Raw genomic sequence first — 24,682 nt, 5'->3', positions numbered from 1 at the left:
TTCGTAGGAAAATATCTGATAATCTGTATATTTTATAATAATGCTTAATCTGTTATTGACGCATAATTATATCACTTTTCTTTTGAATGTTTTGTGTATAAATCTTGCACGTGGTAAGAGAAATTCACCTTATTCTCCATTTTCACTTACGTAAGCTTAACAAACACTAGACAGGCAGGAGTTCCCTGTAATATTGTCGTATCACATATTTTTATTTTATTATATTTTTCTTGAAATGAAATATTTTGTTAGCGTAAGGTTCTCGGCGCATTGGTATTTGCTGTAATGCCGTTTCACCATAATTATATTAAATAAATAAATCACGCCTTTATTTTTGTAAAACAAATATAGCAGTAGTAGGTACGTACCTCAATTAAACTGAGCTTACTTTAGTTACCCTCCTAACGAGAAGCCTTAAATACATACATCTAAACAACTGTCGTTGTCGGACACCCCTTCTGTAACAAAACCTCAGACCGCGACCTCATGCCGTCGCTCGGGGCTCTCGGCCGTTGTGAGGCACACTGAGTTTAGTTTAATTACTCCTAAACTGTCTGATTTACACCAATGGTAAGGTTTACTCGTACCATCCACCCGAGCGCATGCAAATAATCCACCTCGAGGAACATAGTAAAAACAAAAAACGAATGAATGAAATCACATACTCGCTTGTAAAAGCTAACTTAATTCTAAGAAATTAGATAATAAGTAGATGATTTTTTAGGGTTCCGTACCCAAAGGGTAAAAACGGGACCCTATTACTAAGAATCCGCTGTCTGTCTGTCTGTCCGTCTGTCACCAGGCTGTATCTCATGAACCGTGATAACTAGACAGTTGAAACTTTCTCAGATGATGTACTTCTGTTGCCGCTATAACAACAAATACTAAAAACAGAATAAAATAAATATTTAAGTAGGGCTCCTATACAACGAACGTGATTTTTTGCCGTTTTTTGCGTAATGGTCCGGAACCCTTCGTGCGCGAGTCCGACTCGCACTTGGCCGGATTTTTATTTGATTTTAATGCATGTTAAAACTACTGTTATAAATTTGCGTAAAAATCTCGTTTTACTTACCTACTCATAACTACGTTTGTGAAATTAGTGGTGAATATTTTATACAAAAAGTACCTACTCAAACCCTCAAGGTATTAACGACACGAAAGCAGGTAAAAACACAAAACATGTTGACGGAAAGAGACGTAATGAACCTCTTTCACGAAGGAAGTGAAAACGTGAAAAAGTACGGCTCACCGATCACCAACCGGCCGGCTCACAGTACAAGGACAATGACCGTCACCTATATTTCATGACCGTCACCTATGTTTCATGACCGTCACCTATGTTTCACTGGTCGTTCACAAATAAGCCACATCAATCTCCCGTGTGATTTGGGACAGATATGTATGTAACAATTAAAACCAATTGTTTTAAATCTCAAACAATTTTACCAACCAATTTTTACACACCACATCGGTACTAAAGTTTTAACACAAAACGACACCATATTATTATTATTAGTGATGTGTATATTATACTGACATTTACCACCTTGATCAATTCATTAATTTACTAGCGATCCGCTCCGGCTTCGCACGGGTTACCCTTAACAAATTGTACACCTAAACCTTCCTTATGAATCACTCTATTGATAGGTGAAAACCGCATGAAAATCCGTTCAGTAGTTTTGGAGTTTATCGCGAACATACAGACATACAGACTGACGCAGCGGAGGACTTTGTTTTATAAGATATATAGATGGATTAATCGCTTTAGTTTGCCGTCTTTCTCGTATATTTTCCTAGTTTTTATCAACCTTTTTTTATGTAGCCTGTACATACAGCCGCATGTGATGTATGTACATTTTTAAATGTACTACTTTATTCACTACGTCTACTCTGGCCGAGCGGTCACCGTGAAAAAAGGAATACGGATGGGTGACGCAAAACAGCGCACCGGCTTCACACTGAGTAAACATATCCTTTCATGATATTTCAATTCAAAAGAGAATGTAATGTGTAACAAAATATACCGAAATCGTAAATAATTAAATATCGGTTTAAGAGTCCGCAGCAAGCTCGGTTCTCCATACAAACGTAGTTACGTTCTCATTTTAAAGCGACTAGCTATTTTAAGCTTAGAATTATTTAAGTTAATACCATAGTCACTTAAATTTATTAGTTTTAATTCAATTTTAAAGCAAACTAGGTTTTATTCTTAGAAAACAAAAACCAAGTCCAAAGATCCCACACAAGCCCCTTGTACAAAAATAAAAAGAGAGTTGGAAATATCCCTGCTAGCTAGTGATTTTGATTTTACCGAGAAAAGCTCAAAGGTTTGCCATAATTCTATTGACAGGTAAGCACTTTGACGTGCGTCCCGCGCTGGTCTCTACCGGGAAATCAACTTTCAATCAAAATAAGTAGTTTCAAATTGGTGGCGGTGCAAAAGGTACTCATAAAAGAGAGGTTTCCTGATTAGAAGGCAGAATAATTTATTTTATCCGGTTCTAAGAAATAATTATTAATCGCATCGATAGCAAATCAATTTATTTAAAAAACAAGCAAAGCAAGCTTATGGCATTCCCGCAGTAGAAAAATGGATGCTAACTCGCGCTAAACTGGCTATTCAAAGTTAGATAAACTGATGTTTTTCGTATAGTCAGTATCAAAAGTGCACATAAAAGAATATATAGAACAATTTCATATGTAGAACAATTTTATTAGACTGTTACAGATACTTTTGAACGCAGGCTGTACTGTAGAGATACCGTCAATCGGGGCAAATTGGGATGGCTGGGGTGAATAGGGACAAACCTTAAAATGTGATTTACCTGACATTTTTTTTTATACCCTCACAAATTGAATCGATCGATTGAAAATAACAGTAGATTTTGTATGTAGAATATGTGTGGGTAGTTATTAAAAAATAGTCAGGTGGATCACATTTTAAGTTTTGTCCTTATTCACCCCAGCCATCCCTATAGGGTGGTAGATTCTTTTTGAATAGTATTCCAGGGTGGTAGATTCTTTTAGAATAGTATTCCATGGTGGTAGATTCTTTTGGTGCGTTGTTTCATTCGCTACTAATAATGCTGACTGACAGAATTTATTTATTCTTTATTCTTTCACAATTGCATACATGTAGTAGGTACAAAAGGTATTAAATATTACAAGAAGTTCTTACATGCTACCCGATTCGGGTGTTGCAACATCTACACTAATTACTTATTCTAACATTATATACATATTTACAAATTAAACTAAATTTAACCACAACTGCCCGCTACAAATTCATCGACAGAATAAAAACATTTCTCTATTAAGTACTTTTTAAGTTTCTTAGTAAATATTATTATATTATCCTCCGACTTAATATGGTTAGGGATTCTAGATTTAAATAGTTTTTATTTTCATATGTTTGCAAAAAATACCAAAATCAAAAAGAGTCATGATATTACAAGCAAGTAATATAATTCCTTGTATTTTGATTTAATTTAATAATTGTCTGTGCTCTTACATAGATCCCGTGACCTCATACCAAACCAGATTGTTGTTTTCAGTGACCCGACGTTATCTTGACTTCTAGATTCCGTGATCTCATACCAAACCAGATTGTTGTTTAATTGTTTCAGGCATGGGTCGAGTAGGTATTTGCTAAGCTTCCAAATTAAACATAAATGAAGAATGTTGTTAACTCCTTTATATGATCATAAATTACCGAAACCTTTATCAATCAACGGTTAACTTTAACGTTTTCTTAAATAATATAACGTTAATTAAGTTTTAACACTGAAACAGCAATCGCCCTTTATCAAATTACCGTAAGTCGTCCAACTAGGGAACAAATCAAATTATGATTTAAACTTTCACGATTTTTACTCATTATTATTTACAACGACGGGACTTAATCGCGTAAAACCACTGGATTGAGCTTCACAACCCTAGAATACTTTCTACAGATCGTGGGTTTTATAGTAGAAAAATCCGTGAAGCCATTGTAATCAAAAAACATAGAAATTTCAATCGAGACGAAGGTTTTAAGATCTCATCCACATGGAACTCAGTCATTAGTAATTGTAAGCGAAAACAAATATCGAAAGTTAAAAAATCGAATATTGTGAATGTTGTGTGTCGACCCGGTGACATCCCTAGTGCGCAAAACGTTCAAGTTAATAAACAAGACCAAGTGCGGGTAGTTCGAAAAACTCGCGCGCCTAGAAGATGTTGATGTCAACTTTAGCCAGTCTTCTCCGAGACCACGGGGACAACGCCGTCCTCGAAACGTCGGAGGTAAATTTAAAACTTATTTTACGCGATTAAGTCCCGTCGTTGTAAATAATAATAAATCAAATTATTTTATGAAATATTTTGTTTCGTGTTTTTTAAGTAGTAGTCTTTTTACTATATAAATTATAAACTGAAGTAGATATCATACACTAAAGAAAAAGTGACCAAGTCTACCGGTGGCCGAGGCGGGAATAGAACCCAGCTTACATGGCTAACGTCCCGATCACTACTAGACAACCCGGCCACGGCGGTACCCGTCCCAAATTCTCTGGTGTATGCTATATTTGAAAGGCTAGGCGCCTTTGACCAATTCTAAGGGCGAGCAGTACTTGCTTGCACCTCCTATACGAATCCTTTACTGGATAACGGTATAGCGAGAGAGATGGTCCCCGCCTCGGCCACCGGTGGACTTGGTCACTTTTTCTTTAATGTATGACATCTATTTCAATTTATAATTTATATATAGTAGCGTGACTACTTAAATAACACATCAAAATATTTCATAAAAAAATTTGTTTCCCTAGTTGGATAGATGGAAGCACCATGTCTCTGGCATACCGTAATCCAGTAAAAGATTCGTATAGGAGGTGCAAGTACGTACTGCTCGCCCTTAGAGTTGGTCAAAGGCGCTTAGCCTTTCAAATATAGCATACACCAGAGAATTTGGGACGGGTACCGCCGTGGCCAGGTGGTCTAGTGGTCAGAGCGTTAGCCGCGTAGCTGAAGACGCGGGTTCGATTCGCGCCTCAGCCACCGTTGGACTTGGTCACTTTTTCTTTAGTGTGTGATATCTATTTCAGTTTACACCGTAAGTCATATTTGCCATTCCAACTCCGTGTACGTGTACGTTTTGTACCTAGCGTGTGAATTTATTACAAACCCCGAGGTTTAAATTAATGTAGTAGGTACTGATGAATGGTAGTGCTGAGTCTGGGGCCTTATTTAGAAGCTAAAACTCAATACCAACATAATACCAATTCAATATGCATACAGTCCGTCTTCCTCGCACTCATGTAGCTGAGTTTTAGAGCAAAAGAGCACACGTAACCAATGCTTTATGTATTATTAAACGCATATTCGAAAATGAGGTCGTGAAGAGTGAAATGTATCAACATATTTCTCGCTACCAAATTGAAATATGATTTAATAGGTTTATTCTGAGTAATTTTGTTATAAATGTGATGCTAATTTCTTCAGGCAGGGGCCTAATGTGTATGATGTAGAGTGTAAATACAGGCACGTTCAAAACCGAGAATATACTGCACATCAACTTCCTGACCTATCTAAACCGAAGCTCCGGTTTGAGGTAGTAGGATTCGAGTCCATTCACAAAAAATTCGTGCAAGAACATTATTCATTACATTATTCGTTTGATATTTTTTCAGTACCTTATCTATGATGAAAAACTGAGGAATCTAGTTTGATTCAAAGGGGACTTCTTGGACGGTCAGAAGGCACTTGCTAGCGAAAAAACTAGTGCCTATCTAGGTACTAATTTTTTTTAAATAAATAAATACATATATATATGAGATGAGGTAACCAAGTGAACCCCGAACTTCTTTCGGATGGTATTGGAAAAACTTTTATAAACGGGAAAGCTCTTACTAGTACTTAAATAATTGAGTGAGTTGAATCTTTCAAAACGTTATTGAAATTGGCGTTAGCTAAGATACAGTTATTGGTCACATCGCATAAGAAAGACCATCCTGAAGAATAGTGAAATTGTATACCACGAGGAGGCCGCCTCTATTTTACAACATTCGTTGCGGATTAATGCATTTTCTCTTCTTTTCGCAGATGCTAAAAATGTGTTCAGGTCTTCCTGCCATATGATTCATGTCTTTCTTAATTTTCTTCATCTTCTGTATCGTACAATACATTTAATTGGAGATGCTTAAACTCTGCTACTATGACTAGTCTACCTACTGGTGTCCCTTTATGTGTTTCTTTATGATCGTGACTGTACTCCATGGCTCTGTATCCTGTGACCACAATTCTGCGGTGCGTGGATTAAATTTTCGTAACAAAATTACAATAACACTCCCGTTTGTTGTGTGAGAATAATGAGGACATACCCTATGTACATTAATAACGACGCCCTTCCCGCAGTTAGGCCGACATTTATTATTTAATTCAAATGTCGAGTATTATCTGCGCCTACTGCTGTAATTATACAATTCTTTGTATTTGTTTGCTGAAGTAATGATGAGTTGACAAAACGCTCTTCTTTAATTTTACATGAAGCAAAAAACACCTTTTCTCAAAAATGGACGGTAAAGTCGACGTTGCCGGTTAAAAAGTAGGTCGCGAACTGCGAAGTTTATGGTCAGTCAAAAAATTAATAAGTTAAAAACATTGCAGTCTCGATTTCGGGACTGCAATGTTGCATACAAATTCCATTATTTGTCGAGTTCCAAACTTTTTAAAAGTTGAAGTGGTCATATCAAATGAAGTCATAGGTCCATTAAACAGCCAAACAGATGATCAGTACTTATTATTATAATGTTGGTACCGCGACTATTTAGGTGTCTCAAATAGGTTGGCGTATTTTCAGCAGAAAAATACACTTCCATTTTTAATTTAAAAAATAAAACGGCGGCAAAGCAAATCTTTTTACTTTTTTCTGTGAAAATATATACATAAGAATGTTGCTTCTGTAAAATATTTTTATTATATTTGCATTTATTGCGCCATTTTTGAGAAACACCTTTACTATTGCTTCACTTCGGTAGTGCCTATTTGACTTGCTCTCATGGGACGTTAAAATGAGCAGATTATTCAAAAACCTTTCTTAATTGAAAGAAGTAGTAATTGCGGAATCCGTAGACAACAAACATCCGAGGGCGTTTTCTAAAATAAATATTGAAAACCTGATTCTTTCAAATCTGGACATTCTTGGGCTCTTTCTTCTCAGAATTGACAGCATTCTCCATCCTGTAATTAAAAAAGATGTCCCAAAATGTCTATTCCATTAAGTTACGTTTTAGTGTTAATTTTTTTTTCATTTGTATGTGCGTAGTGGAATGTACAATTTTCATACACATTTTTGGGACATTTTTTTAAATCATCAGGATTGAATATGCTAGTGATTCTGTGTTGAAAGAACCTAAAAACACCAGGATCTGATTTAGATCTATTTTAGAAAACGCCCCCGAGTGTTCGCCCTTCCTCGCGAGGTATGAGTTTTGAATGAGTTTTACTATAGGGCCAACCCCAAAATTGCAGAGGCAAAATGGGAATCTCGACGTGTAGCTTAAATACAAAACTTTAGCTACTACAACAATCAGCTGAAATGAAACCGCCGCGGTGCCTTTACTTATAAATATTGGACTAATTGGTGACTAGTCTTATCCAGTTAACACTGGCGTCGGTATCGCGCATAGAGCAGTTTCTAGAGGTGATTAGGGCAGTGATTCAAACAGTGAGGGTTGTGTTAATGTAATTTTCAGTCTCGTTCAGGACGAATTTATGTAATGACCGGAGGTCGAGAGTCAAGGCTTTGTGACCTGACGTAAGCAGATTCACGCGGTTACGAATACGAGTAGTCAGATGGTGTTATTGTTTATATGTTACTTCCTTTTAATATATTAACATAACTTTACTCTACGACGATAGGAACTCAACTAGCGCCTCCGGACCAAACTATAAACCGTTTAATACAATAAATAGCCAAAGAATGACTGAATAGGCAATTAAAGGTATAGGTACCCATTCTTGAGTAAGTACCAACCTGTTACTTCTAAATTCAATAAAACTCAAAATAAGTACTTTTCTTCTGGGAACTGTTCTCAAATAGAATCATAAAGAGGGTAAGATTTTTTAATAAATAGGTATCTTTTATCTTTGTAATTAATCCTTTCTTTTGAGACTCCAAATGAAATAGCGTTTAGCGTTTAGCTTTATATTTCATGGTCATTTGAGATCTTCATAGTAAACCAGCGACCTTCGGAAAGTGCCTTGAAGATACCAACACATCTATGAATATAATAAAATTCAAATCCTTAAAAAGCTTGAGCTCTTTTTAATTTTTCTGTAGGTGTATAATTTTTTTTTTCATCCCGAACATTTCACTTAATGATTATTATAACTTTATTGAATCATCGCCTTAGTAGTCTATCTTTATTATTTCCTATAACTACACAGATAAAGAAACTTTTCTAAGACCAGCATCTTGGTCATCCTCAAGAATTCGATCTAATTGCTGTGACTTTGTAAAACTGTATGTAGAAAGTGGCAATGGCATTATTTAAGATGCAACAGAAATCTAATAAGTAACAACAAAAATCATTGAATTATCACAAAATGCTAACGAAAACAATACATTTTCGTCCAAAATCCATAGGGTAAACTCGCATTATTTGGTGACACGCCTAATTCGGTCATACAAGTTTTCAAGCATAACACCCAGGAAAGCTAGGGAATTAGGGCCTTTTAAATGTGACCTCACGGCTTCACGGCTTCGGCGGCTTTGCCGTGAGGTACATTTAAAAGGCCCTATTTCACTAGCCTCCCCTATGTGTCATGCTTCGAAACTTGCATCACCGAATTAGGCGTGTCACCAAATAATGCGAGTTTACCCTACATCACGTACATGCTTAACATAATTACGTCACTCACATTTACGAGCAAAGTAATAGAAACAATATGATCGAAAGTAATAAAGGTAATAAAGCACACGTGGTCATAAAATCCGGAGGTGACGGCAATTTGCGTCGGCTAATCAAATAGCTCTCAAGTCTCACGCAGAGACCGTGACGACACAGGCTAAATACTTAGGGCGTGTTTGCAATACGTCATCTGAGGCTTTCATCAGGTGACTAAGTAGGTACCTTAAAGCATTAACCTGAATAAATAAACTCGCTCCTATCTGTATAGAATTTTTTATTGTTATAAAAGGAAACGCGAGAACTTGGATCCATCGTCAAAGTGAGGTAAAGTGCCTATTGGCGGCACGAGTGAGGCAAAAATTCATGCGTAATAGCTTCCAGTAAAGATTTTAGCCAAAATACTAGTTAAAACATGCAAATCCGACTACCACGTTTGCAACAACAATTATATAGCTACTGCCACTGGCCCGTTGCTATATAGAAAGGCCTGTTTCTTGAAAATTGATTTGCTGTAAACTTATAAAGTTATTAAAGACGGTCAAAAATTAAAAAACTAAAATAGAATGGCTACCCAAGCACCGCACTTGAACACCTGGAACATTTTCGAACAAGACAATGTTTAACTTAAAAATAACTAAAGAGATCTACAAGAAAGCTACATTCAATTCAATTATTTATTTCAAATCATTAGATCCATATAGTGTAAGTACAACAAATCTTAAAATTAAACGTTAGTGACATACAATTACAAAATAATAGAAATTTTAGAAGAGTTTTAGATTTGGATATTTTCATTTCTAACAAATCGATTAATCGGCAAATACAAACAAAATACAAAATATTTGGCTACAGGGAAAACCTATTACATAACACGTACCACGTTTCAATATCCTATCCTTATCTTCAAGGTTTCAAAATGCCAGTTAGACGATGTATAAAGTCTGTACATTATTTGGCCCAATTCCCAGGATGCTTCAACAACTTTCTAGGATTCGTAGAAATCGAATTTAGAGTGTTTGCTTGAAGAATTCGTACATTTCACTTTGAAGCACATTATTTGGGTAGCTTTCGATTTCTGGTAGGTAGGCAGATTAACAATCCTGTATATAATTTCAATAAAAAGAGAACAATAAAGTTCTAAACCTGTACCCGCCCTACTATATTGTATCTACTGTTGCGTCATTGCGTTGTGGTCTTAAATTATCATTTGCCTTCTTAGCTTTCCCTACACAACACATCCATGGGTATTAAACACAACAACTCGTGAGAACTTACTTTTTTTTTCGTCCATCTGGACAGGCTAAAGCTCTAAGCCATACTGCCGAGAATTTACCTACTGGTAAGAAAGTTTTTGCGAAAAAGTAAAATTAAGGAAATAAAAAAAAACAGACTAGGTAATCAAGGAAGTATTTAGTTTAGGGTCAGTTTAGGTATGTCCGTCCCGCTTAGATATCGAAATCTGTCAAGCGTTTTAGGTTGCAATGCGTACGTGGAATCTCCTTATTTTTAGTCGTGAAAGTTTATTTTACGCAATATTTGTCTCACAAACTCTTCTCAAATCTTTAATCGTCCGCGTATGTTTCAATAACATTTCTTAAATACTTAATCATTCTGAATTGACAATTTATATATTCCAGAGTAGAGCTAAGTAAATGAACCCGAATAACGACAGCTCATGAATGATATGAGTACTTGGAACACAATGGCGCAGAAAGAGTAAAGAGGAGTGAAGTACTCGCTATTAACGACTTGCTTGCTCAAGGTACGTTACGGATTGTAAACAAGTCCTACTTACGCGCTCATCTAAGAGTTTACAGAATAAGGTCTATATATATATATATATATATAAGTGTTTTACGATATGTGTAAGTATATAGTTACCTATGCTATAAAAATAATTTGGGTTAACACTTTTTTACATTTTTTATCACAATGTAGCGTACTGGATTGTAAGAAAACCTACATTTAAAAATATTGTATTTTATTTATTTTCCCTAAAATTTAAGAAATCTTTACCGTAAAACATGTCTTTAGCCTCATTTCAATTACAAACCCTTAGAGACCAGTAAATATATTTAGGTATTTTGGCTGATGTCCAGAAAGCAATCGAACCGTTATTAGCTCACAAAGATACTTGTTAATATTTATTATGATAACATTGAGAAACTACTTGTTGCTACTAAACAACACAATACAATTCTCTTAATATCTCGTACTTCTGTCTACCTGTTGAACTATTACAAATGTTTTGTTTGGGAAAGGATCTCGCAATATTGTTTAGGGTTAACCAAACAACAAACATACTCGAATATTTTGTCTCCGGAGCTTTGAAATGTTATTGACAGTAAACAACCATGTGGATGTGGGAGTCATTATAAGTATAAATTTACAAATTATACAAGCAATACTTTTTAAGCGCACCAATCACGCAATCTTAATTTAGTTTAAAAGAAAAAAAAATGGCGTTTTGTATCTGATATTCTTTTCAATTTATTATTTACTAACTTTAAATTTGCAAATTTTTTAACATACCTCTACAAATTGTTTGTCTTAACATAAAAAATAATAATATTTATATTAAAATATGTCTGATACTGCCCAGTTACTGGTGGATTGAGACAGCTTTCACTGCTACCAATCTTAATGGAAACATATCGAGTGTTGGCAAAAGAGCCGTTTCCATTTCCTTCGCTAAATCGAACGGGAGCATTTCGTATTTTTCATCTTTTATGCAGTTTTTAATAATGTAATATGCAATATGAGACGTAGCGTTGAACGAGGTGGAGTGAGTGGATGTGTATTTTTTTCTGTATTTTTCTGCAACAAACTCTGACGTCGAAGCATTGCTAGGAAATTTTGTCATTATCACGATACAACGACCGGCAATGTCCGACCCCTGTCAATTTGTTGTAACATAATATGTTCTAAGATATACGTTAGGATATTTAAAAAATGTACCTCTTTATATTTAGGATCTTTTTTTAAATTACAACGCTATTTTTCCATACGGTCGCTATCCTTGTCGTAACCGTTACATGTTCAAGTTTTCCGTGTGTAGGTATTATATACCTACTTAGAGGACCCGATTAACTTAAGTTAACCCAGTGACTTCTGACATATATAATAAATTATACACATAAAACGCTTATTTCATTTGTTAAATTGGAAATTAATAATATTTCAAATTTAACAAATCAGAAATCTAGGCAAATTCATTCTAAAACGCGCGGTTTAGTTGTTTTATGCGATAAACACACCGTTGAAAGCATGCGTTAACGGAATGTATGAAAATACGCCGTTCGCTCTCAATTGTCAATTGTAATTAACATGAGGTGATCTCAAAGCTACTGATTGAAATATTCGTACACGACCGCAAATTCGTGTTCGCGCACTCATTCCAGCGATGGACTCGCTATGGCGCACTCGCACGCTGTTCACGTTCTCAGTTGTGCTTCCGCTGCCGGAGCGAAAACATTTATTTGTTCGCGAACATTTATTGATTTTAAATATTAGCATTATGAATTGGATGAATTCTAAAGTCATAGAATTAATATAAGCTTTAGAAACTCATCCAGTACTGTGGGATACGACTCATTCTGATCATAAAAATATAACCTATAAAAATATGATAATAAATATGAATAAAAAAGCATGACGCATCTCAGAAGATAACTGGTTCAAAATCTTTGGACTCTGGGAGGTCAGATGTTTTTTTATTTATCAGATTATATTTCTAGGCGAACATGTTAGTGTACAAATGTGCTCCACTGCACGTTTACAAAAGTTACATAAAGCTTCATCGGTGGAGACGGAAGCGCAACTCAGTGCGTGCACAAAATGTTCATAAACTAATGTGCTGCACCGAACTTTGGTGGAATCCCACCTTAACGTTCGAAATGTCAGGCCAAATAAATGTCTTTCATAAAAGTAGGTAAGTGTACGCATTTAAGTCCCGATTCAGTTTCAATAATTTATAAGTGAAAATCGTGTTAGTTTAAATTAACCTAGGGCTTATTTTGTCACGATTCAATGAAGTATGTACCGTAAGCTCAGGTAACTTTAGCCCACAACTTACAACTACCGTCCGAATTCAAGTTCCAGTAAAATATGTATAAATATTTTTAAAATTACGTTGAGTATAAGTACATAGAAAAAGTATTCGTATATCTAAGCTCCAAATTAAATGTAACAAGTACAAATCAAATATGATCGTCAATAATGAACGTAATAAAATGGACCATAATAGTAGTTGTAAGTAGTATAGGACTATTAGTCACCTGAATTTCGCTATTCAATGAAATGTAGGGGTCGTTATATAATTTGGGTATATTATGTCACACTCACCTGACAGAGAAGGGTGCGGGAGGAAATCTGAAAATAAACAAACACAATTAAGTAATTCAAACACAATATATAAACGTAAACAGCTCATTGTTGGATTTCAATAATCAATTAGACACTATATAGTACAGAATGTGGAATGTGTGCCTCCTGGGGTATTTCCTTTGCACTACGACATGGGATTCTTCAAGAAGCTGGTATCTAGGGTTCTCAAGGGTTGGCAAAGCTTAAGTGGCTCCTATGATGTTGCTTATGTCCATGGGCGACGATGGCCGCTTCCCATCAGGCGGCTCGTCTTCCCATTTGCTATCACATAAAAAACTGTAGGGAAAACCAGTATGTACCACTGAAAATAATAATTTAAATAATATTTTATAGATCAAAGTATTTTACCCTCTAATTCTCAAAAAACTGTATAGCAAAGATTTTTGTTGTTAAAAATTTCAAATATAATACCCACAGTATCTTAGTTTATGGAAATTATCTGGAAACAAATATTTAAATTGAATCTACTAAGCAATTTGAAACCATATTTAACTAGCGGGTATCGTACAAAACCTTCTACGCAAATTCAAACAATCACGTAAACACGCCCGCTTTCTATCACCGCACCACTCGCCGTCGGCAGGGTGTTCATCCTCACATCCTAGAACCTAAATGGTTGAGTACTGTGCGGTTTAAGAGGAATTTCCTTCCGTGGACGCTTCGGCTGTGAAATGAGCTCCCTGCCGAGGTTTTCCCGAGGGGCTACAGTATGGGGTTCTTCAAAAACGGAGTGTACAGGGTTTTAAGGGATCGGCAACGCGCATGTAATATCGCTGGTGTTGCAGGCTTCCATAGGCTACGGTGACTGCGTGGTTTAAAAAATAAAAAAAGTATATCTTCAACTGTAAAATTCGACGTTTCGATACGTAAACTCGTGCGTCAAACAGAAGGTGAAAGTTTCGGGGAAGTATTTACGTTACCTTCCTATTGTTGAGATTTAATTTATGGAATTCTGTTATATATTTTGGTAATAAACCTAAAATCCCTTGTGACTTACGAAGTTTGGAGCTGACCTTTTAATGCCTACTCCAGTATAGCGATTAAATAAATTTTACTTCACCAATTATGTCTAAAAATACAAAAAAAGAAATACAAAAAAAATATGTCTAATGTACTTAACATAAAATAATGAATGATAGAGCGTAGTGAGCAAATAACGAGAGCATAGTCGAGAATAGAGTAGCAGTTGTACATTAACAAAAAAACTGCGTTTTGTAAAAGAGTGAAAGTAATGAATCTTTAATGTGTCTAAGTTAGTAGTTCACAGTTCACCTAATTTAAATTTTCTTAAGCCAAGACTGCATGAACTCCAAAGTGATTGACTGAAAGTTATACGAAGAAAGCTAATTGATTGAATATGCAAAACAGAAAATAATAATCTCGGTGAAAGATGCGCAGCCTCGCCTGGCCTCTGGAACTTGGCGAATAAGAGCACAGATATAATACTAGCAGACACACCACTATTGAATAAAATATACCTAAATATTGAAGATGAGTTTATGCCTTCTAGAACTCGCACCTCGGGCGTTGCCACGAGTCGGAAACTGTGTTAGGTATGTTGCGTCTCTTACGTATTTTGCCACTTCGAAAATTTATAGACACGACAGGGTAAGAATTCCTGTTTGTTTGAACAGTTCCTGAGCTGGATGGTCCCATGGGACCCCAGATATGCACCTAATCGCTCGTTTTTGGGGTTTGAATGGCCTTAGTCGGTAACTTAGGTAAACTTAGGTAATATCTATTTTAGGCCCTAAACTGAATTTAAATTGAGCATTAAAGCCTGATATCGTTTTTGGTTGGATTTTCTAAAATCTTTTACACAAAAAAAGAAACGCTACTTCATAAAGCTATAAGCAAAGTGCACTTATTCTAAAGTTCAACAATCACGATGCATTATATAATGTACGAGTCGTTCATACTTGCGCCACCAGTTACGCCTGCATACGCTACGAACCTCGTAGCAGCTGCTACGCCGTCGTATAAGGCCCCTTACCCTTACTCATCAAATGAGGACTTTTTGATTGAGCATAAAAAGTTTAATTTATTCTCGTACTTATAATTTCTCAAATAAAGTGCCGCAATATTTTACATATTATACGATTTGTAGCATCAATCTTCATTGGCGTTAGCTATAAAGATTCGTAATATTGGGCTTCACCCTCAAATGTTTCAAAGTTAGTCTATCTTTTTCACTCTTGCGATAATCAATCGATAGAAATATATAATATTGAGAGAAGCAGATAATTTAGAGAGATTTGTTAAATGACATTAAAATAGTTATCAAATGTTGAACATCGACGTGTGGAAAATTTGCAATATTGTGACAGCACAAACACATCAACAAATTCCATTCCTGATATCCGGTTTATAAATATCATGTTCTAATAATAATAAAAAGTCCAGTCTTTTTATGATTAGAATTGTTAACTGAAACCGTTAGATGCCCGTAGGCTCTAAACTAACAATTCTAATGGGATTCTAACGAATTAATTTAGGCTTACATAACACATTAAATCCAATACCCCAGTTGAGCGACCAAGGTTGTCCAAACACGGGAATATGTCAGCGATTATGCGAACTCACACTCGTAAACGGACAAGTACCAATTGGGATTAAGTTGGGATTCATCACGCTTCGTTACGGGAGTAGATCTGTAGTCGGTAGCGTATGGTATAATTGTAACAACAAAATTGGTTTATATTGGAGAAATAAAAGTCTCCCGTGAGACACGGACATCATAATATAAATAAAAATAAATTAGAGCTTTTTAAAAAAAAAATTTAATTTTTACTATAATGGCGATATGGCCAAAATTAAAACCCGATATGGCTTTCGGGGGTGTTTTCATGATCCCCGTTTACAATTGTATTATATCTAAAGCTATATCTATAATCATAGAGTAACTTATACTAGAGCGGTACTGTCATAGTAAATTTTGTAACCCCAGTAAATTCACTGCCATCTGTCGACACACTTTAAAACTAAAAATTAAGATTTGTAAAAATACGATAGAATGTATTTAAATATAGATAAATGATTTTTTTATTTGCATTAATTATTTTTATGATTTTGACCCATGTTCTTTCACGGATATGCGTTAAAATTGTTAAATAACAAACGAAACCAACAACGCCATCTATACGACTGTAGGCCAAAACTAGTAGCGCCATCTGAACGAGAATCAAATTTTCTTGATTTTCGAGGCACGTTTTTTCCTTAGACTGTATCCATCTATTACGGAGTTATATCTATCTTTGCTATAATTTAACGCTATCAAATTATTATGTTCCACATTTAACGAGTTTGTTGCCACATTTAAAATGACTATCACAAGATTTAGGTACCTACACTTGGAAGCTGAATAAATTGTATCACATCCCACATACAAAATAAATCGCAGCATGCTAAGAGGGGCAGTTATATAAAATTGCAATCATGTCGGCCAATGTGCACGCAAGCTTCTTTGTGAAAAGAGGGTCGATGCTGTTTGACAAGAGCTTAAATTGACTGTGGACTTGGTTACATCGATATAGTGGGAGCACTGTGCTCTGCCGTACATAGATATTAATAATATTTATTACGAACTGATGCTGTTACGAAGTGCACATGTTTTCCCGAATCTAAGAACACATTAGTGAGTAAATATTACAGGTATATTAATTGTTTTCATATATTATAAACGAAATAAAGCCGTTTAGAATCTTTGAGGTTGCGAAATACCAACAGAATTAGACATTAATGGATAAAAAGTAAAACTGTTTTTTTATTTGCTCTCATTTGTTATTCACATAACTTAACTACTTTTATATTTGAGAAAAACTTTTATATTTGATGAAAAGCATTTTAGTTATAGTAAAATAATGGTACATAAAATCTGATATTGTGAAATTGCTACCTGCCAAACAATAAATTGTCAATAATATATCAAAAATTAATATTATTTTAATACTGCTGTCAGTCATTTAATTGACACATTTGTAGTGCTGAAATGCTTTTTTTCTTATGTTTTTGTTGTTTGTCCCCCAATATTTATATAATTCCATTAAAACTGTCGTATACCCCTGGGGATAAATTATAATTTTTATTATTTTGAAGCTAGATTATTACATTTCGATGTATCCCCACGGGAGCCAGCCATGTAATGAGGTGTCAAAACTAAAGCAATTTCAAGTCACCCTCAAGAAACCACTGATTTTGGAAATTAGACTTGTCAATGGCACTTCAAACTAAATATACTTCTTCAGGCGGTTCCCTGAGCCAGAAGGCGAAAAATCTCATTATATGATCATGTTTTTCTAAGAGGCGTTGATATTCGTAGACGTGGAAAAAATATATGTAGTTCTTGACTATATTATCTTTAACAACATAGCTTCCGATACACGAATTATGACACTTCGCTCGATACAATTAATTCCCAAAGTAACCTCTAACTCGGACTTTTAATCTTACTTTACTCGGTTATTTATTATGTGATACTATAAACAAAAAAAGAAGAAAACACAATCTTAACATAAATAGTAATTTCATAGCTTTAGAATTTCGATATTGTAAGGTAACATTTTTAAAATAAATAAAAACCGACAAAATTCGATCAAAATTGATACTTGGCGCGTATGTTCTTTCCTGTTCTTTCTTGCGAAATGTGACAAAGACAGCGGCAAACCGGCCTTCAATAGACGAATTATTTTTCTAAAGCTCCATCTTTTTCTCTGTATCAATATTTTATGAAATAATTTATTTGATAGAATAAATGGAGTGACTACTTGAACATTTTGTTTAAAATTAAAATAAAGATGACCTTGGATGCTTGTAGTTCGCTTAAAGCTTCATTAGAAAAAGTACTCTTCCACGAGTGGACGGGGCATAACCTAATAACTGATTTAAATTCATCTTGTGGACGAGATCTTACAACTAATAGGTTCTATGTCGTTACCGACCCATAAAATAGTCAGCAGCTGAAGTTGCTAAGCAGATCGCAAAATAATTAGAGCACAACTTTATTGCATTGAAAATAACAGGTTGGTATATCATTTTGGACCCCTTACTCCTTGCTTAGCTAATTCTGCTGCTGATTGTATAATTATAACGAAACAATTGTCTTATTATCGATTTCATTACGTAAATTAAAACCGCCTGCATCACTGCCGGACAGACCATGAAATGTTAATTATATACCTATATACATACAAGCCAAACTGGCCTCCAAAAAGCTTGGGGTGCTTAACAGAGCCAAACAGTACTTCACACCGGGTCACCGACTTTTGTTATATAAAGCGCAGGTTCGACCCCATATGGAGTACTGTTCTCATCTCTGGTCTGGCGCTCCACAATACCAGCTCCTTCCCCTTGACTCCATCCAACGTCGGGCAGTTCGTATTGTCGGCAATTCCGAACTTACTGACGGCTTAGAACCTCTTAGTCTTCGGAGAGACGTTGGCTCTCTTTGCATGTTCTACCGTCTGTACAATGGGGAATGTTCCGAAGAACTTTTTGATCTGGTGCCATCGTCTCGTTTCTATCACCGCACCTCCCGCCAAAGGAGCAAAGCTCATCCTCACTTCTTAGACACATGGCACACCATGAATAAGCGGGCATCCCGCTCGTTTCTTCCCAGAACGTGCAGAATGTGGAATGAGTTGCCTCCTGAGGTATTTCCTTTGTGCTACGACATGGGATTCTTCAAGAAGCGGGTATTTAGGGTTCTCAAGGGTCGGCAATGCTTAAGTGGCTCCTGTGATGTTGCTTACGTCCATGGGCGACGATGACTGCTTCCCATCAGGCGGCTCGTCTGCTCGTTTGCTGAACATCACATAAAAAAAAAAAAAAATCCTCTCCGCTGCATCAGATACAAACTACGCTAAAGCTAAAGTTTTTACGGCCAGTGACCACTAAAACATTTGCTCAAACCCTAAAGCCCAAATCTACGGCTTGAATATTCATAAGCGTTAAACGAATTCCCAACCCGAAGGCTTAATCACTAATTTGGGTACAAATCAGACGTGACTAATTTAATTTGGTCGCTCAATTAATTCAATCTAATTTAATTGTTTGCGGATTGACAATATAAAATTGTGCATATATAAATCATGTAGGTATCGGGCATTCACTGTTAAAAATTATTTCTGTTCAGTTTGTTATTGACAAAAGATGTACCTAAGTATGATATAATTATCATCCATCACAAATTTAATTCTACATGGCTTCATTTCGCTTTAATTGCATTATAAAATATTATTTATGAAACTGTTACAAGGGTAAACTAGTAATTGACTTGTTAACTGGGACCGGAAAATTTTATAAAAATCTAGCAGCAAACTTTTAACGAAGTCATCGTGTCGTGGTACGCGATGAATATTCTGCAAATATATTTTTTTCTTAAGTGCCAATGTTGCAAATATTTAAATATTACACTGTACAGTAAATAAGAAATTAAAATACTTTAATTCTAAAGTTGTTGTACAAATTCCAAATCGTAATCACTGTAGCTGTAGATACCCAGTGGTAATCGTAACGATAATTATTTTCGCCATATAAATTTATTACTTGCATCGGAACTTTTGTGAGGCACTTTTTGAAACTTTTCGTTTTGAAGTGAAGTCCTAAAGGGCGCAACTTTACTATAAAATAAGTACAAGCAGAGGTACACAGATTCTCTTATAGTATTCTTAGCAATTAGTGTAGGAAATGGTATAGTGAGCTACGAAATGACATGGAGAAGTTATAAATGGATTTATTGATAAAGTCGCCATCCACTTTTGCGGCTGATGGTACATTGGTACAATTTACGAATCATAAAATTTACAAATTTTGTACATGCCCTATTTGATAATGCGTTGCACATATGATTTAAACTACAGTCATGATCACAAAGTGAACAATATATATTATCGCGTGAATAATACCAAAATTTCGGTGTTTCATACCATAATTTTTAATCCGTTAATAAAATACAATATCTACTTCGGTGACAGTTCTAGATGTGAGCACAAAGCATCATAATTACTGTGGGACCGGCCTGTCCTCTGGTGAAATATTACATTTCCTTTTATGTACCTATTTGTAGGATTATTCATGAGAATAACAAGCCGGAAATCGAACCGGAAACCCGGGTCTGATCAGTCCGGCTCCGAATAGGTAATACTTTTGGTGTGAAATTTTGTCCACGGAATATTTATTTAAGCTTCTCCTGTACAGGTAATTTGGGCTTGGTTTAAATTATTAATTAATCTGTTGTCCTCAAACAAAGAGGTCAAATTTGAGCAATTACGTATGTATCTACAGAAAAATCTATCTACGTGATATGTGAACTGGGATTTAATGAAACCTTCTGAATTCGAGATAATCCTATAATTTGCGTTTAAATTCGGGAACGTGTCCGGCATATATTTTTAGAGCATTTCAAAAATAGAGAGCTCTGAGCTGGTTACGTCGTGCGAATCATTCGTTGGTTAGGTTAGAGAGTTTTGGGATACCCGAGGTTATCTGGTTATTGGAATAGCTTCCGGCCATGGATTTGTAGTTCTGTTGCAAATAGGTATAATTATTCTTCACCGATTGGATGATAGATGCTGTTTAAAATAATTCTGTAAATTGCGAGCGCGCATAAGAAAGTTAGGTACTTATTTCAATACTTGCAGTTAAATAAACAAATTTATTTCTTGAATCTCGCTTGACTGCTTTCTATTTATCCATTGTTAAATTGTGTAGTGATATTTGTATATCGCTTCTCTTGTATCCCACCTCAATCCACGCAGGTGATAAATATCGCTAGTAAAAAAGATACTTAAAAAAATAGCAGCAAAGACTTTTAAACATTGTATGCAACAAGGAAACTACGTAATAAGTCGTAATGTATGTATGTGTGGCAGGGTCACCATGTACGGATGGATGTTTTTAATAAATAAAATAGAATATTGATTACATGTGTTTATTAGTCAAACACAACTTACAGACTTATTCGATACATTAATGAAACATAGCTTATATTATACGTGCTTAAGTAGCTCTACATATACTTACACCACAGTAACGTGACCCCTTGTCGTCCATTATTCACGCCAACTAATGAGCGTCGTGCGCCATCTTGAGGACTCATCATTCTCGTTCTGTTGTGACTCTTTTCTTGTCTATTGACCTTTACTCGTGACAATATTCTTGACATTATATTTTTTAATGCCTGTATGTCACCTGATGTGGGAGAAGAATAGAGATACCCAGGTGGGTGTTATATACGTCTGATCTACGTAACGTGTCTCGTTTGTCCTGATGCCCAAAAGCATACCTTATAATACAATTACTATTGGCTCTGTCAGCTGTGACTCACGATCTGTCTTTGCATAGCTTAAAACTAAATATAAACATTTCCGAAAACCGACTTTTAAAAAAATACATAATTTATCAAACTTACTACATTTCACAAGTCGGTTAATAATGCGATCTGAAATCTCCAAGCTGAAACGGAATATCTTTGCTGTCGCTTCGCACTCGCTCGGTTAATATTGTCGGCCATAGAATTCTGTCACCCCCCCCCCCCAAATATTAATAAATAAACTAATCGTATGCTAAATACACCTTTAGAATTTACCCTAAAATTTGCCCATGTGATCGTCTAGTTAGTAGTTAGGACTCCTCGAAGTGAACCGCGGTACCCTAAATTCTTTAATGAGTATCAGCAAAATTTTGGACTGGTATTATTTTATTATTACCTAGATTTTAAGGAAAATATATTTATAGTACTGAAGATACATTTTATTATGATATTAAAGAATAATTTAAAGAATATTTTATTAGTTACAATTCGTCCTGGCTAATAAATTGATAACAGGCATGACTGCGTGCACGGACTACCAACTAAACATACTCATTCACGCTCACCGCATTCGTGCGAACAAAACGTGTAGGTACCTCTCGTTCAAATTAATAGAGCCAACGACACGCAACCGTTTGTTTATATATTTATTCAACCGTTATATTCAGTATTTTTATAGTACGTAATTGCTGGTTTGTTTTGAATGCAAAAATTATTATAATAGTTACAAAACAATCGAGTGCATCTTATATATTTTCAAATCTAACTGTAGGTAAAATGTTTGTTTCGTGAGCTCGTTCTCAGCATTCCTTTTTTTTCTAGTTAAGGGGTCAAGGTCAGGTAAGATTTCTACAAAAGTTTTTACGTGAATAATAAAAGACGCAATGCTCTTAAAGGCCTGTAAATTATTGCAAGGGCACGTCAAGGCTATTTATGAGTCATGAATAACAATTGATCTATGTCATCAGATGATTTTGTGCCGGCTTTGAATGTTGTCGATGTTTCAAAATAAGCTTTATTGTCTGTGTCACAATAGGTATTTGACAAATAATAGTATCGACAATGTAGGTACTATTATTTGTCAAATACATTACGATACAATAGAGAATATTACGCGAAACTCTGCGTAGGGGGCGCCAGGGCGCACCACAATCTGAGGGTCTATCGTGAAACAAGAAAATTTCTTTATCTAACATCCTGTCACTCTTGCGTATTCAAGCGATAAAGAGGCAGATAGCGAATTTTCGGATTCGCGTTTCCCGGTAGGTTTTGTAAGCAAACCGCCTTATTATTATTATGTAATTTTTTATTGTCATATTATATTTTATTATCTCTGAAAACTTGTCAAAAACCTGTTTAAGGTACAGGGTATGTATAAGTTACTCTATGGTTTACTAAAAAGGCTAGTCCTGCACTCTGGTGGCAGAACATTGCAGTTATATCCCCTATTGCTTTAAAATAGGAAATTCTAAACGAGTGGCGATAAATTAAAATATTACTTATTCGCACATGTATCGTACAACGTTTTACAGTAGGGGTAGATTGGCACCATTCGGACACGGAACAGCTTCATACAGTCCCTGTAACAGCATGTCAGAACAGCGTATTTATTTAATACAGCTTTGCGTGTATAAGTGGCCTTGGCAAGAGTCAGGTTTCCACGAAGTTAGCCGCCAACGCAGCAGTCGCAACTGGCATATGAGGGGAGGTAGTTTTTGCACTCTCAAAATAAATATTCGGACCATATTCTAAGATGTTTCGGGCTGAAATAGAGTGTTAAATTATATGTACTTAACTATTGCTCAGTGGTAAGTTACTACGATCACGGTTTGATAGGTTTTTCTACATGATTTATGGACAGATACGAATCTTTATTTTTTTGCCTTTGGGGTAGATTCGTACACGTACTACAGGGGCACATTCGTAGTTTACAGGGCTGTTATTTAAAACACATTCAGCGTCATTTTAGGCAATTTATGAGGGTCGTTCGAATTTTACAAATTTAACTTCAATTTATTTCATTTTGCCCTTACTTGCATCGCATTATTAAGCGAGATGCACTGCGAGTGATATTAAACTCAGAGCGATACCTATGTATCTGATACTGATATTCTTATTTATGCATGACTGATTTTGGAAAGTAGTAGTCAAAGAGCCAATAATTATTATTGAAATAAAGTCTTATCAGTTTAACACACTTAATGTTCTATTATCAGTTACTGCAGTAGAGAACTGGCGCACCTCTCTGTTTATTTTTATCGCCGACAGCGGGCGCCCACGCACCTGCTGGTATTGACGTGTAAAATATTAGACGTTTACACTATTTTAACCCGTTCTGTTTATTCGTCACGTAATATTCGTAAGAAAAAAGAGGAATGCATAAAAGAAAGGAAGATAGTTCTATAAAAATTAAATTGATTAATAAATCATATTTGAACTGTTGCAGAACATTGTAAATAAAAAAACCGGTCAAGTGCGAGTTCTTTAACTCGCGCATCGAGGGTTCCGTACCTTTAGTATTTGTTATTATAGCGGCATCAAAAATACATCATCTCTGAAAATTTCAACTGTCTAGCTATCACGGTTCATGAGATGTAGCCTGGTGACATACATACGGACTGGACAGACGGACAAACGAACAGACGGGCGGACAGCGGAGTCTTAGTAATAGGGTCCCGTTTTTACCCTTTGGGTACGGAACCCTAAAAAGACAAACTACTGGTAGCTCAAAAACTTATTCACTTTTTCAGATAAGATCGTAAGCAAAATTGCTATTTGTAATTATGCTCCCCACTTATCGAAAATTGCGTTAAGGAACTCTTTCATCGATTATCTACTTCCGGTGTTGTCGACTCGTCGATCATTCCAGAAGAGTTGTTGACCAAAATCGAAAAGCGAACTTGCAAAAGTTTAGCAAACCGCGACGTAGCTTGCGGTTTTCTTTACTCTTGATATTTCCATTAATCTTAATTCGTTTGTAAAAATATATATCAACAAGTTAATAACTATAGAAAGGTTGTAAAGTCTGCGAAAATTCGTGATTCAAATTTGACAGCTCATGTAGATGACGTTGTACGGGGTCGTACATTATGCG

The 24,682-nt window shown here is 35.5% G+C and overlaps 2 protein-coding genes and 1 long non-coding RNA gene across 3 annotated transcripts in view; 2 read left to right on the top strand and 1 right to left on the bottom strand.

Annotated features, from left to right (window-relative positions):
* LOC134743744 (uncharacterized) overlaps positions 1-24,682 on the top strand; it is a 467,732-nt gene that overhangs the window by 44,329 nt on the left and 398,721 nt on the right. The window lies entirely within an intron of this gene.
* Positions 1-24,682, top strand: part of LOC134743807 (uncharacterized) — a 576,396-nt gene that overhangs the window by 508,017 nt on the left and 43,697 nt on the right. The gene's annotated exons all lie outside the window — the stretch shown is intronic.
* Positions 1-24,682, bottom strand: part of LOC134743783 (short neuropeptide F) — an 86,724-nt gene that overhangs the window by 34,959 nt on the left and 27,083 nt on the right. Inside the window, exon 2 of the mRNA XM_063677438.1 lies at positions 13,239-13,265. Coding sequence (XP_063533508.1) covers positions 13,239-13,265 — 27 coding nt within the window. The remainder of the gene's footprint in view (positions 1-13,238; positions 13,266-24,682) is intronic.

Source organism: Cydia strobilella, chromosome 8 (genome assembly GCF_947568885.1).
Source record: "Cydia strobilella chromosome 8, ilCydStro3.1, whole genome shotgun sequence".
Taxonomy (NCBI): Eukaryota; Metazoa; Arthropoda; class Insecta; order Lepidoptera; family Tortricidae; genus Cydia; species Cydia strobilella.
The sequence above is the reverse complement of the archived record's forward strand: the minus strand, read 5'-3'. Positions and strand labels throughout refer to the sequence as shown.